Here is a 15,133-nt window from a genome sequence, read left to right as displayed (position 1 = left end):
TCAAAAAGTTGCTCTTAACTCCCAGCATCAAAAAATAAAGCAAAGAAATGTTCTCCATTTTAACAAAGGCCCCAAATACACAGTTCTGTAAAAGTGAAGACATTCACAACAAACCATACTGCAAAGTCATATGACTTTGGTCTATTCTAAATGACATGCGACACATTGTATGCACACTCCTGTTTACACCCAGTATTGAACAGTTCAACAAGAAAAAGTCCCAAATAATATAACTTATGAGGAAACTAGGAATGAGAGTAGCACCTTCCACTAACTCCTTCTTAGCTGAAATTCTTTAATGAAAATATTAAAGAATTACATTACATTAAAGAATAACATTAAATTCTTTAATGTGGCAGTAGCAGCCACAAAAAAAAGTGTGATCTAGTTAATGCTGGAAGCAACATTGTATCTGTGATTCATTATAAATGCGCTAAGAATTTTGCTTAGGGAAAATCTGGGTAACTGGGTATTTTTATTGATAATATCAGTTTAAAAATACACTAGGAGAAAAAGTAAGTGTTTTTAAATGAGTGACCTAACATTTAAAATTTTGGAGAAGGAATAGTAAAGTATCCAACACATACATATAATTTCTGGAAACAATTACAGTAATTAAAACAACACTCAATGTTTGGAGGGAGACATTTTATGGAAGGCATTCCAGAAACTGCCTCCCCACTGACACCGATCAACTTGGGTGTGTTCAATTAACAGGAGAAACTAATTTAAAGTAAAAACCCCCGCTGCTGAGAATCATCCAGCATTTACCACTCAACCTCCACCCCCTGGCTCCAAGGATTTAAATCCTTGGACTGTCAGCAGGAGCTTTCTAGATGAGATGATTAATTTGAAAGACTATTTTCACTACTGAGCAACTGAAACTACAATGCCAGTGTTTCCAATAATAAATTTCATCTACAAAAAAAAAAAAAAATCCACTATTTGAGATTAAGATAGCTTTTTAATCAGGCTATCTTACCTCAACACCTACCAGTTTCATTACATTTCAAAATTTTATCTTCTTTCTCTAGGCTAGGCTAAACCAGACAGAGTTAACTCACACTGACTCTGAAATGCCAACACTGCCTAGAAAAGTAGGGATCCAAATCACAGAGACTTATTTGCTCTATGTGTGACCTTCAGGAATTTCAGAAAAATTTCAGACTGCCAACTGCAATCTTCAGTTTTAAAATAAAATCATTAAAAATTGAATTCAAATAGCTTTGAATTCTTCAGGTAGAAAAAAAAATAAATTTCTTTACAGACAGTGATATGGGATGCTGTCCACACGACTGAGATCGTGGTTGAGCGAGACAGTAAATTCAGTTTCAGTACGTCTCGTATGAGATCAAAACCACCACAGCTGCATGACACATCGGTTGAGTGTAACCCACTCTGCCAATTCTAATTTTGCAGAGTTATGCTCCATCAGGTAGTGTCTGTCCTTCTGCAGCAAGAATACAGACAGCATAAGCAGTATCATGTGATCTGGCTTATTTGATGAGAATGTGGTACCAGGTGATTTGGTACTGCACAAATGCAGTGTTAATGAACACAGGACCACAGCCCAAAGTACAGAGTAAAACAATTTGTCAAGGTCAACCACACAAGCTGCGAGTAGACCTCAAAATTGCATCCAGTCTTCCTTAATCCTAGGCTAGTTTGCTACCTACTGGGCAGCACTGCTGCCCAACATAGCAAACACACTTTTCAAATTACGATGTGGTTCTCAGGACTTCTTTGGGCACATTTGTTCTTAATATTATCCCTGCTGCCACTGTATCTACAGAACTCCCAGTTCCATGTGATAGCCCTAGGTCCAGAACATTTCCTCTCATCCAAATCTTCACTGTAACCAGCTGTGGCCCCTGCTGCCCCACTCCTACCCACACAAGCCAAGGGCCATTTCAGCAACTACAGTGTTGACACTGCAAATATTTAGGAAAATGTTTAGCTTGACCAATGTAAGCAACCACAGTAAAGTCAAACAAACCTATGTCCATATGCAAGAGTTTCCAGGGCTTGTTCTCCAAAAAGCAGGACACATTTTTATGCTTGCTAGAAGACACTAAGACACATTACTGAGGATGTGCTATATAACCCACATAAAATAAAACTCTACTCCTACTTCTTTATATGCTGCTCACTAAAAAAGTATTTTAATCGCAGCTCCCAAATGTTGACAACATATAACTGTAGAGAACTACACACACAGATCACTAATTCTCGGAAAATAAAAGAGCAGCTGCCATCAAATGCTTAGCCCGACACATAGAGAGACACACAAAAAAGTAATGCAAATATTATAAAGTAAATATTAGAAATGTGTTGAAATGCATCTTTGTCCCAGTTTCTGCAGGAAGCAGAGTACATGCCTACAACAGTGCTGTATTGTTTGAATTACTGTTTGGAGATGGCAGTAGGACAGAGCAAGAAATACACTATTGATCAGAAATTATATCAAAGAAATTGCACTGAAGAAACTTTACAATACTAAAGAACTCCATAGCTAGCTAATGCTAGAAGTAAGTTTGCCTGTAAAAGTTTTAGTAAGTCCTGTGACATCATATATATATAGATGCAGAGGCCTAACTATAGAGCCACATATTATTTTCCTCTACTATCCTGCCCAAGTCATTATAAGGATTTGATCCAATGTCCATATTTTGCTTATTCTGTAAGATGAATGATGAGTCTGAAGTGGCTTCAATAGTCGATAGCAACTAAACAGGCTCTAAAGAGGAATTCCAATTAGAATTCAAGGTACCAAAATAACAGCCAAGAAGACATCCATTGTTTAAAAACAAAACTCTAAAGATGAAACAAGATATCCAAAAATCTATTTACTATTCAGTGGAAGAGAAGACACTGGCACAGGTACAACTTCTTTCACCAGGGTTTTGACTTGTTACTGCTGATGGTGCATTTCAGTACACTCTGAGTGAATTTCAAGATAGAACCATCTGCTTTTACAATTCTAGAGTCAGGATAAATGCAGCAAAAGACTACAAGAGTTCTTTTATTCTCCCAGCCAGCCCAAGAAAAGATATATCTATTCCACTAAACCCATTTTTCTGGTACTTCACAAAGACCTTCCTGAGCAATTTCTGTGCAGCAGAGGACTTTTTTGATAAAAAGAAGGTCTCAAAATTTTCATAGCTAGCAGACAATATTTCAGAATCAAGAAACACTGATGCACTGCACATGTCAGAGGAAATGCTCTGAGTTCAGCTGAACAGTGAAGGTCACAGTTGCAGATATGGGTATCATCAGTATCATCAGTTTGCCCTAAGACATGCTGTCATGACAGTGTAGCAAGAGGGAGAAAGAGGAGCAAAGCGCTTATTAAGAAAGTGTCAGCACCAAACAAGGCTGTTTGTTCGATGAAACTAGGAAGTTCCATGTCAAAAATTGTTTCACTGACAACACTGTAATGGATATCACAGTGTCAGTCACTGTCAGAGAGTCCCAAATCAGCTAAAACACATGAATCCCTTGGGATTCACAGTCTTCCTGGTACTTATCCCAACAGAAAACTAAGTTACAATCTGATTTTTAAGCACAGTCTTGTCTCTCACAGACAGCAGCAGTCACTGATGATCCTGCTGGCACTTGCCACGTACACTGGACTTGGTCATCACATTAGCTCTGCTGCCATAGCTGTGCCACAAGGATGGGAGCTGGCTGGAATCACATCCTCTGCTTGACCTTGCTGTTCCTTCAAAGACCGCGCTGCAAGTGGAGCTACCACTGCAGAAGTGTTTTGTTGCTTTAGTTTGCTTTGTCAAAACTTGGACATATTGGCAGAACCTTCTCCAGTAGGACTCCTGGCCTACAAATCTATGCTGGCAGAGGCTGGTTAACAAAGGTAAGTCCCACTCATTTTTATGAGACCAAGTGTTGGGGTTTTAGTTTAGTCTTAGTTTTTTCCTGTTAAAGGAATTTTCTCCCATATGCATGTTGCTAGGGGACAAATAGCTGTACTTAAGAAAGACAAAAAAGGGAGTGGGGCGGGCCTGGCTACTCCTTTGTCTACACCTGGGTGTGGGGTCAGTTCGCTCTGAGCGTCCGGAGAGAGAAGCTGCAGAGAAAGGAGCTGCTGCTTCTTTCTTTTTGGCCGTTCCTTCTTCCTGCTGGAAACAACGCCGGGACCCCAAAAGCCGCTTTCCCTGCCCTGCTGGAGACCGGGCTGTGGCTGCCCTGCTCCGCTGCTGCTTCGAGCTTTCGCTACGCTGTAGCCCTGCTCGCCCTGCCTGCCTGGGCCTCCGTGGGGTTCTCCCATCTGGATACATCTCGTCTGCCACCCGGGATTTGCGTTCGTCCCTGCCGCTCCAGCCTGCCGTTCTAGCCTGCCGTTCCAGCCTGCTGTTCCCGAGAGTCCGGGATCAGCTGCCCAGGGGTTTGTGAAGCCTTTGTTCCATCCTTCCCGGGATCCCAGGGCGCCAGTGCCGCGTGCTCCCCGAGCTCGCTCCGGAGCGCCCCCTGCAGCCGCGGGGGAACCATCGCACCTGCCCTGCTCACCGGGAGCCGCCAGCGCCCCTGCCGGCTGCGAGCGGAACTGCACCCGAGGGGAAAGGGCCTGACAGCCGAGAGGGCTGGGACTGGGTTTGTGATTGTTTGCTGTTACTGCCGTAGTTATTGTTGCTTGTTTGACTGGTTATATACATATATATAGAGAGAGAGAGAGAGAGAGAGTAAAGAACTGTTATTCCTATTTCCCACATCTTCGCCTAAAGGCTCTTGATTTCAAAATATAATAACTTAGAGGGAAAAGGGGTTATATCTGCCACTTCAAGGGGGGGCTTCTGCCTTCCTTAGCAGACACCTGTCTTTCAAAACCGAGACACCAAGGAAGACCATCCAAATCACTACAGCATTGTACTACGAGTTTTAAGTGAAGAAACTAGAATTCTGCTATATAGGTTACAAATCAAACAGGGACCATGGATTTAACTGTACAGCAGTTTTAAACAGGATTCTTTCCTTTTCTGCAGAGGCTTTTAGATCACTCACAAGCTGCACGCTTGGAATATGACCTACGTCACTGAAGGGAATTATCCCTCTGCAGGTTTGCCACTAAGGTAACAGACCCCAACACTAAGTAATCTGCTCTAAATTACTGAATGCAGTGAACAAGCATCCCCTCCTATTCATACTCCAATGAACTGACTGGTCTAAAGGAAAGAACTATTCTAAAAAATACAAAACTATTCTAAGAGTAGCTCCTGTATATCCTGTAGAAACAAAACCACTCTTGTACAAGGAACATGGTGCACCCCTCATCTTTGCAAAGGAAGAATGAACACTTGACAAGGTGTGAAGTCACACAGGCATGAATGACCAACACATCCAGACTTCAAATCCTCTCAAAACATACACTTACATCAGTTGTATGTAGTAGTTTTACAGACAAAACCCAACAACGAACAATTTAATTTTACTTCCTGCATTCAAACTATGATTATCTTTGAATTAAATTACAATTATAATTGCTCAAATCAGTTTCCATGCAGGATAATCAGAAAACAAAGATGTCAGCAGCATGGTGATAGACATGATTCACCAAGAACAACGTGGGAAAGCTCTAGCAGAAGTAGGGATAAAACCCAAGCACCAACACAACATCTAGTACTTCCATCTTTTCTTCAACTCAACACCACCTCCTTTCTAGCACTCTTTCAACCAGTCTCTTGCCCATCTGTCTACATGATCTCAAGACTTACAAAGCCCATGTCCTTTAACTTTTTGTCTGCCTCTTCTCATTCTGAGTGCTTCCTTCTCTTTGTTTTTTTCTTAAATATGTCTCTTCTGTGTTTCTTCCACCTCACTAAGGTTTGGATTTCATCCTGTCACAGTGCTCAGGTTTAGCAAAAGGCAGACACAATTCAAGCAAGACAAACCAATGTTTGGCAAAACAGTAACTTACAAAAGGAAGCACTAAGCAATCTTTGCCAGAGATGCCATCACCACATTCAACAATTTCCTGTCACCTGCAAAAGAAACAAAATAGCCCAGGTTCCCTTTCCCTAAAGGAGAAGAAAAGAGAGGTGACAATAATGTAACATTAGAAGTTAGTTTTGTCTTCCTTGTTCTCTACTTTGATCTACAATACATTGTAATTCATTTTATCTAGAGAAGTCTGGGGACTTCAGAAAATATACCCCAGCTTCAGAAAATTTACAGTCCCAAAGAAACCAAATGCTTGAAAAGCTGAGAGACTGCTCAATCCACCACCACCATCCCTGCTAATCCAGAGAGCAGAGTGGGAGTGAGGAAGCAGGCACAATTGTTGAAATGAAGTACAAGGAGACGGTACAGGAAAACGAAAAGAACTTATGAAAAATTAGGGCATAGCCAAACCTGCAGGAACCAAGAGCCATGACCCAAGAAGCAAGAACAGGAGGACACAATAAATCAAATTACAATGCCAAGAACAACTTTGCTTGAACGTTGTGCTCATTAAATAAATTCAATAAAATACCTGTCCGTAGGCTATGATCACCCCCTGCTCACATTAGCCACTTCCTCACAGAGCATGCACAGTAAAATGAGTGCAAAATTACATGCAGAAGAGAGAATGCAAAGCCAATGACTACACAGTTAGGTTGTTACATATATGGGAAATGTCAATTTTTTATTGTTCACAGTGTATAAAAATGAGCACCTGGCATACTGTTCACTTTATGGATTTACCACCTAGAACCCATTCTCCACACAGATATGAAATATAATCAAATATCTTGACTCTGTGTGTGGATTGTCTTCCTGCACACTGGGTGAAAGAATCTATATTTGGGACAACACAATATGCTGGCATTCTGGCTATTTGAGAACTCTCTCAGAGTAGGGAACACTTGATTCTGGGTCCTAATCATTTGGGTCCATTTCAAGAGTATAAAAAATTCTGCAAGAGATACTGCAGCTCCATCAGTCATTTGTTGTTACACTAAAAATAAGAGTGCTGTCTGGACTTTGCATGGAAAGGACCTGAATATTGGCTAGTTTCTTTTTAAAATACCCATTAAAAACGAAAGAAGAAGAAGAAGCAGCAGAAGTCCAGTCATTACACAGGTACAAGAAAATCCAGTGGCACAGGGAGTTTCCACAGACAAAGGATTTCCCACAGCCTATTGTTGGAAACACTGTGATTCAATCGCACAATTCTTGCTCAACAGGCTGCTGATTCAACCAGAAGAGGATGCTGGTATGTCTCGCCTTCTGCATTCCACCTACTGCAGCCTAAATCAACAAAAAAACTGGCTTTGAGAAAACATGTGACTGTATCTCATACTAGTTTCTAGTTATTTACATTACAATCCTTTGGTTGTACAATATCATCTTTTTGTCAATGCCATTTAAAGGTACACATAGTAAAATAATATATCAGGAATTTTAACTGCTGCTGTCTCTTTATCTTGCTAAATTCCAGTTGGACATTTCACTAGAAGCAGCTGGTTACAACGTGAAACACAGACTCTAACACACTTTCTGATTCACTGCTGTATGCCTAAACTAAAGAACAGAAAAATCATCAACATACAAACTTAGAAAATAATCAGATAAAATGTGTTTTGCAGCTGGAGACAAATCCTGCTAACATTGTCTATGAAGGACAGTCTGCTTGTGAAAATTAATGACCTGCTGCAACTCCCCAAAGCCCTCAGGTAAGGAATTCAGATGGAACCAGGGAGCAAGTGAGTGGAGGCTATTTTAAACCCAAGCCACTCTACAGCTACTTCCAGGTGCAGCGCTAAATTCAGCAACAGTATCTGTTTCCCAGAAGCAGATTTTAAGCTGTCTCTGACAGGTAACTGGAGATGGGCAGTGCAGTTCCAGAGGCATAGCATGAAGCTAGCCTCCAAAATAAAGCATGAGTTGTTATTTTTCAGAGAATAGACTGTAACTCTGTTCTGCAGCAAAAGTTATATACATTTCTTTTTCATACTTGCAAAGGTTTGTTCAGGATGCTGGCAGGGGAAAGTACAGACAATTCCCTAGAGTGAAGCAGGAAGCAGAGACAGGAGAAGTGTGGCTAGAGGCTAACAGATCAGCCATTACCAAATTTATAATCATGTAGACTCTAAAATATGTTAAATATCTTGGAGCTGCAATTTCAAAACCTTAGGACTGAAATAACAGGAAATGAGCTTGTTTCAACAACACAAATAAGCTACATTAGTGAAAAAAAGGGGAGAAAAGGAAAACCAACTCTTCCAGGTGTATTTTTTTGCACACCAGCACAGATATGCACACAACAAATATTCAATCCTAAAAATCACAAATGTATCACTGCCCTGCCAAAACTGACAAAAATACCTTCACTTCAGGGATGCAGTTACACCTGTGCTCAACCTAAAATACCATGAGTGATCTGAAATAAACAGGATTTGAGTGCTTTATTGGTGAAGGCATAGACTTGCTCTTTATAGTCCTAAACTTGAAAAAAATGTGTTTTGCTGATAGATGGCAATAACAAAAGAAGTTAAAAAGTCATTGTTGAAAATTACTTGAAATTCCAATTATAACAATAAGACATCAAATATTTAACAGCTTATAATCAAAATATAAACCAACTACGTTTCACTTAAGTCTGGATATATATCATTAGTCTCTAACAATGAGGACTATGTTATGATGTACTAGGGAAGCTTTAAAAATCACGAGTAGTCCAAATAAAAGGAAAAAGTTCTGAACCATCCAATATAAACTAGGAGGTCTGCAATTACAGTGACATCTGAAGTAAAATGTATATTTAAAGACTAAATGAGGAACAGTGCCTGTATTTATTTCTGTCCAACACTTGCTGATGTAGACATACTTTTGAACTCCTTTTAAACATGTATATTTAATTATTTGAATGAAGATTTTTCAGTTAAGCATCTCATCAGATGATTTTAAAAAATATTAATGGAAAACCTTTCTACAACAGAAAAACCATGTAGGCATCTCAACAGCACTAGCGGGAAAAGCATTGCTTTGCTCTCCTTTTACTGCTTCTAAAAGAACAAAAAGCAATAGCAAGATAATAGCAAGGCAGGTTTAATTGAAAAGCTCTGCTACCTTAACATTTTGCTAAACAGATTTCCCACCCCGAACGGAAATCAGGGATGTGCTTTTGCCTTTTCTAGAGAAATCCATACAAAAGCGACACTGAGAAGTCTCTGGGCAGACACACAGAGCAGGTCTCTCAGGAAGTTGAGTTCTTCGGGCACAATGTGGCCTGAAACTGAGGTCCGGCCGCCCTGGACCTGCCCCCTCCCTGCCCGGCTCTGCCACGGACCCGCCGCTCGCTCCCGCCGGGCCGGGAACGCGCCGAACCAAGCGCGGGAACGCGCCGAGCCCGGGACGGGAACGCGCCAAACCAAGCGCGGGAACGCGCCGAGCCCGGGACGGGAACGCGCCGAACCAAGCGCGGGAACGCGCCGAGCCCGGGACGGGAACGCGCCAAACCAAGCGCGGGAACGCGCCGAGCCCGGGACGGGACGGGACGGGACGGGACGGACAGCGCGCGGCCGCGGCGCACCCTGGCGGCCACTGCCAGCGCCGCCGCCACCGCGCCCGGAGTTCGTCCGTCCTTGGTCCGTCCTTTGTCCGTCCTTTGTCCGGGGGCACAGCGAGACCCTGGTTCATTAAGCGAGCAATCCGCCAGCTCACCCTTTACAAGCACCAGCCAAGTCAGGTGGCAGGAAGGCAGTGGGAAGCAGGCTTTAAAATATCGGTTCTCTACAGCCACAGCCATCAGTCTGTTCCTGAAATCAGCTGCCTCACCCATGAGCACTTCCATCTTCCACAACACATGAGGTGGGATCACCTGAGAGTAGGGTGTCTTAACCACAGTGCCCTCAACCATTTCCAAAGCACTACTCATCCCATATTCCCAATGGTGTGAGTTTGGTGGGGAGAAATTATAAGTTCTGCCACCCTGTAGCAAGCTGGGGAAAAAAAATTATTAGTTGTACTGGTAACTTCAGTATTTTATACCTGCCAAAGAGCTGTCTTTCCAATTACATATTGTTTAAATGTAACATTTGTGTCTTTTAAAAGATACTATTTAAATAAGGATATGTTTTCATAACTTTATGAGAAGATATAATTTACCTGACTTATGGTTTCTTCAAATGCTTTTATATAATGATTAAGTTCTCTGTCCATTGTAGCATATTCTAACATGACTTTTTCCACAGTGTTAACATCTTCTTCATCATCTGCAAAATAAAATACGTGGGACACGGGTGATCAATTGTATTATTTTCAGGCAGCATTTTTTCTTTACAAATATTTTATTTACAAGAATTCATGTTAGGAATATCTAAAGCATTTTTAAGTCTCAGCAGGTGTTTTCAAGCTACTCAAACATATACTTTTTTTCCCATTTTGCAACTGTAATCTTTGACATTTCTTGGGTAACTTGAACAAACAGCTTACTCAGAAAGACACTTCCCTGGCTTCATGTGAACGAGAGAGAGTATGTGTAATTTCATCTACCAACACCTAGTCATTAGGCAATCAGGATATTTTCTGCAAAAGTTGTATTTCATGACTCATCACATTGCCTCAGAAATAGTCAGAAGAAACTTAAATGCCCTCTCAGTACAGTATAGTTCACAGCTATAATTAGACCCCTTATCCCCAATAAACACAGCTACAGGAAAATCAAAATAGAGCCAGCATTTTATAACACGGGAAATAATGGAAGAATCAACAGCATTGGTGATTCAAGCAGTAAAATTCTAATCGCCAGGGAAAATCAATTAACACAGGTCATGTGATTAGTAATTCATATCCACTTTTATTCTCTTCTGCATTCCTCCTAATTCCACTCCTTTAATCTCTAACTACACCTTTGCTTTCCTATTCTAATATTGCTGTGCATCTGCTTAGATAACAACCCTCTGTAGATGCTACAGGGCTGAACAGCCATAGCTGTATATTCCTGACACAGCTGCATGTACCACACCAAATACTGCCAACTGCGGGAGGACAGCCAGCCACAAGCCCTGAATCCATGCAGGAAATTAGGAAGTTAGGAAACCTAAGTTTAAACTTCTGCTACTTCCATTTATTCCTGCCCTGCAGTTTCCAGGTATAGAGAAAGCAGCTGGAAGCAGCTAGACTCTGTGAAAGAGCCCCAAGGTCTGCCATGCAGCTTTAGGGGTTGCAATTTCATGGAGCATTCTTTAAAAGCACTTAAGTAGCCAATCTGTGCTGCTACTTTTAGGAGGAAAATTGTAGTACAGCTTTGTAAATTACTTTTTTTGTGAAGAAAGGAAAATGTGCTCTGATCTGGCAAGCTGGTACATTGCTTAAGTTGCTAACTATGTTATTATGTTAGAACACAAAAATCCATCTCTGCAGAAAGCTGACACAAAGTATTGTACATGGCCATCAGTTTGGGAGCAAAATCTGAAACACATTGCTCAGGGACAGAAACATCACACCGTATGAAACCGTGATGGATCAAGGAAACAAAGGAAAGTGCTAAGATGTATTTACACAAAAGAAGTTACATAATAAGCTATACTATTTTGTGAACATGGCAATTACAGTCATGATGTTTCCCTTAATTATATATAGGCTTGGTATGTATCCATTTTTCATTAAGTAGATGAATGGATACTGCAGACAGAATCTTGGCATTCCTGCAACTTTATTCTGAATAATCAGCATTTCCCTCTCCCCTTCCCCTTCCCTCCCACCCGGTTTCCATGCCCTAGCTGGTAACTATGATCATACTATTTTTCCTTCCTGCTAGGAAGCATATGAAGTGCCTCCTTCAAGGCTGACACAAAGGACACTACATGAATCACAGGAAAGGTTTGTGTAGCAAGTAACTGTCATTCTCCTCCCATGGCCAAAATGAATCATATCCACAACATAAAGAAACTACAGCAGCCTAAATATTTTTTAAATTTTTTAGGGGAAGAGAAGTGCATTGTTAAATACCAAGAGAGCTGTATAAATGCTGTCATTCCTAATAGTTAAACTTTAGGTAAAGAGTAATAATGTTGCATGCAACTTGAGAAATGTATTAAAATAAAGCTCAAAGAGGTGGAACACAGCTCGGGCAAGAGGGACATTATCTCCAACTACATCCTGCTCCACATTCTTCCTGTACTGATTGTTCCACCCATCCACCAGCCTGCTTTAAGTCTCAGTACTGTTCACTGCTGCTTCCCTGTTGCTGTTCTTTCACACACGTTACACATCCTAGGAAATTGCTGACTAACACACAATCACAGCCTGCCTTTGGAGACACTATGGACATACAGACAGACCTGAAAGACACTGTACAGGTCAGCTGTTGTCCATACCCTATCTCTGCTCACTGACAGATGCTAAAGTCCATCTTCTGTCTGAAGTTCAATCCATAGGGTGCTGAGAGCTAAGAGGAAATCTCCTATGTTGTTCCTAGCCACTTACCTCCCCATCTCTTAAACAAGATTTGAAAGAAAACTTACATTACAAGCTATTCTATTTGCCTTTTAAAAACTCTCATTGTTCTACATCACACACAGAATAACCTGCTGTGCAAGGCTCCTCAGCTTTCCCTTCCCCTGAAGAGCCAAGAGCATTTCTGCCCCTCCCTAGTAGGGAGCAGATGCAGGGCAGAGCTTGGGTGCACATGGTAACTGTGGGTGACTGTATGGGGGTGTAAAGTTTTACAGCTCACCAAGGCAGGGATCCCAGCACCTTCAAGGTGCTTTACAACAGACTCCATCATAGACTAATCAGAGCACACCAGCTGACCTAATCTTACTAAGGAACAAGAAATTAGAAAAGAAAATACTTTTCTCTCCTCAACACCATCCCACAACTCATTCTCACAAATCCCACCAACCCATTGGTTTAACAGCACTACAGTATCAAAAATAATTCAAATTTAATAATCACATCAGGCTTTTGAAAGATTCAAAAGGCATTGTCTGTCATTCACTCTGCAAGCCCTGCTGAAGCTTTTGTTTCATATATGAGGATGACAGTGGAGATTCACCATAAAGAGATTCAAGGCACTGACTGACTCTCTTCCAGCAGACCAGGAACACACTGACTGCTGAATACCCTCCAGCCAGACTCCAGCTACAAAGCCAGACAACTCTCCAAAGTACTCAAACCTTGCACTCTGCAGGCCAACAATCTAGCTTAACACCAAAATCAAACACTTTGCAAGTGCTGGATGAGTGCCTTTCTGTTATCTAATCAAAAGTTATCCTAATCTTATTTCTAATTCATATCTAAGGAATGCATTCCAAACTCTGCATATGCTTTTAGCTACTGCCACGAAATACCATTGAAGTGCGTATTGTAGTCTCCTTGTTATCTAGACTAAAGATGTTGAGTTTAGTAAGCATTTCTTCACAAGTTATTTCCCTCACCACTCAGAGATTACACATTTTGCAATATTACATTTTTTACTCACAGAAAGCCCAGTTCAAGGCCATAATTTCATTTTCAAAGGCCCACGTGCATCATGTTAAAATTAGCTGGCTGAATATGCACAGTGTGCAATTATGAATTCCAGCTCACACAACTTTATGATCTCTTATTATAATGGAAACAGGGATATTATTCTGAAAAGTCTCCCTAAAAATTAAAGAACAAAATTACATAAAGTGACTAGCAAGGTTTCAATTTCTCACTTCTAAAGAGACCAGTCATGCTTCAGTGCCTTAATGCTGATTTAAACCACAATCAGTCAAGACTAAGTTATGTATCATGAACCCACAGTGTGGAATACAGTCAAGTCAGCACTGATTTAATACATCCTATAGTAACACTCATCTAAAATTTATCCAAAACTTGCATTTCCTAACATCTGAGTTCATATTTACTTTAGTTTCCTGTATACATCCACAAGTTAGCAAAAATTCTAAAGATTTTTCACAACTACCTCTTTCTGTGCACAAGTTACCACATCAATATTTGCTTATTTAGGGTATTATGGCTGCCCTGCAGCCAGTACACAGCAATCTAAATAAGCATTCACTTCCACCACAGACTATCTTAAACACAAAATAGTCTGCAATACCATGAAATTACAGGAAGGCTCCAAACTTACAAATACAAATGTATTTAAAATGAATGCTTAAGCACAATGTGGACTAAAATGAATACATATATACTCTCATATCTTGATAGTATTGGCTAATAAAAGTCAAAATTTCAATTTAAAGAAAGCAGGGCATGTCAGTTCTGCCTCTGGCACTACATAATAGTCTGTTTTGAAATTTAAGGCTACACGCTGGTTTTCCCATGATTCAAGGCAGAAGAGGAATGGTACACCATTGCCCAGAAATTTTGACAATAAATTTCAGGCTTTTAAAACACTCGTAACACAAACACCCATCACTTGAGCCATTAGCAACAGTGGTAGTAGGCAGTTGTCTTCATATGCCCCAGCAGCAGATAAAATACACACTTTGCCAGCAGGTTTCAAGTTACTGCTGACAGCAGAGGAACACAAGCTCTCCAACTCTTTGATTTAGTTCCATCTTCTGGAGGATAAAATACGTCCTCAATTCAGGATAAAGCTAAGTATTTTTGCTGTCGTTTTTAGTAAGTCCTTCATTTACAAATCCAAGTGTTAAGACTCCCCTCTGCACCCCCAGTTCTGGTCTACTCAAAACTGTTGATAATTCAAGTTGGACAGTAGATCTTGAAAAAAACTCTCAACCAACCCACACTCTTTCAGAACAGATTCACAACACACTTGGAGACGACAGTAGTGATGCTCAGAAGTGAGAGGATACAGACCTACGTAGGAGAGCACTGTCTCATTTTCCCTGTCTGTCTAGACAGGAGTGAAGCCTGCCACAGCACTCCAGACTACAGAGACCAAGAGGTACCTAAACAGGACACTGATTGCTTCTGAAGCACTGAGGGTACACAGTCACTTTTTCTCCTGCAGATACATGGACAGCTACTCAGAAAACTCTCTTCAAAGAGCTCTTTTTAAATGTCTTTTCCCTGACCTGCAACACATTTTATCTATTAGACTGCAGAAAGAGCAGAATGCTAATCCAGAAAATTCTAAACTAAAAGAAATGAGAAGCCATACAAAGGAACAGCAAAAAACTGGAGAAAATCAAATTCATCTTCTGAATGCAGGTGTCTTCACATAGAGAAATGGATG

At 40.8% G+C, this 15,133-nt stretch overlaps 1 protein-coding gene across 1 annotated transcript in view; it reads right to left on the bottom strand.

Annotated features, from left to right (window-relative positions):
* Positions 1-15,133, bottom strand: part of NSMCE2 (NSE2 (MMS21) homolog, SMC5-SMC6 complex SUMO ligase) — a 131,800-nt gene that overhangs the window by 94,154 nt on the left and 22,513 nt on the right. Inside the window, exon 3 of the mRNA XM_048286897.1 lies at positions 10,102-10,208. Within this exon, the coding sequence (XP_048142854.1) occupies positions 10,102-10,208 (107 nt within the window). The remainder of the gene's footprint in view (positions 1-10,101; positions 10,209-15,133) is intronic.

This window comes from Corvus hawaiiensis, chromosome 26 (genome assembly GCF_020740725.1).
Source record: "Corvus hawaiiensis isolate bCorHaw1 chromosome 26, bCorHaw1.pri.cur, whole genome shotgun sequence".
Classification (NCBI taxonomy): domain Eukaryota; kingdom Metazoa; phylum Chordata; class Aves; order Passeriformes; family Corvidae; genus Corvus; species Corvus hawaiiensis.
The sequence above is the reverse complement of the archived record's forward strand: the minus strand, read 5'-3'. Positions and strand labels throughout refer to the sequence as shown.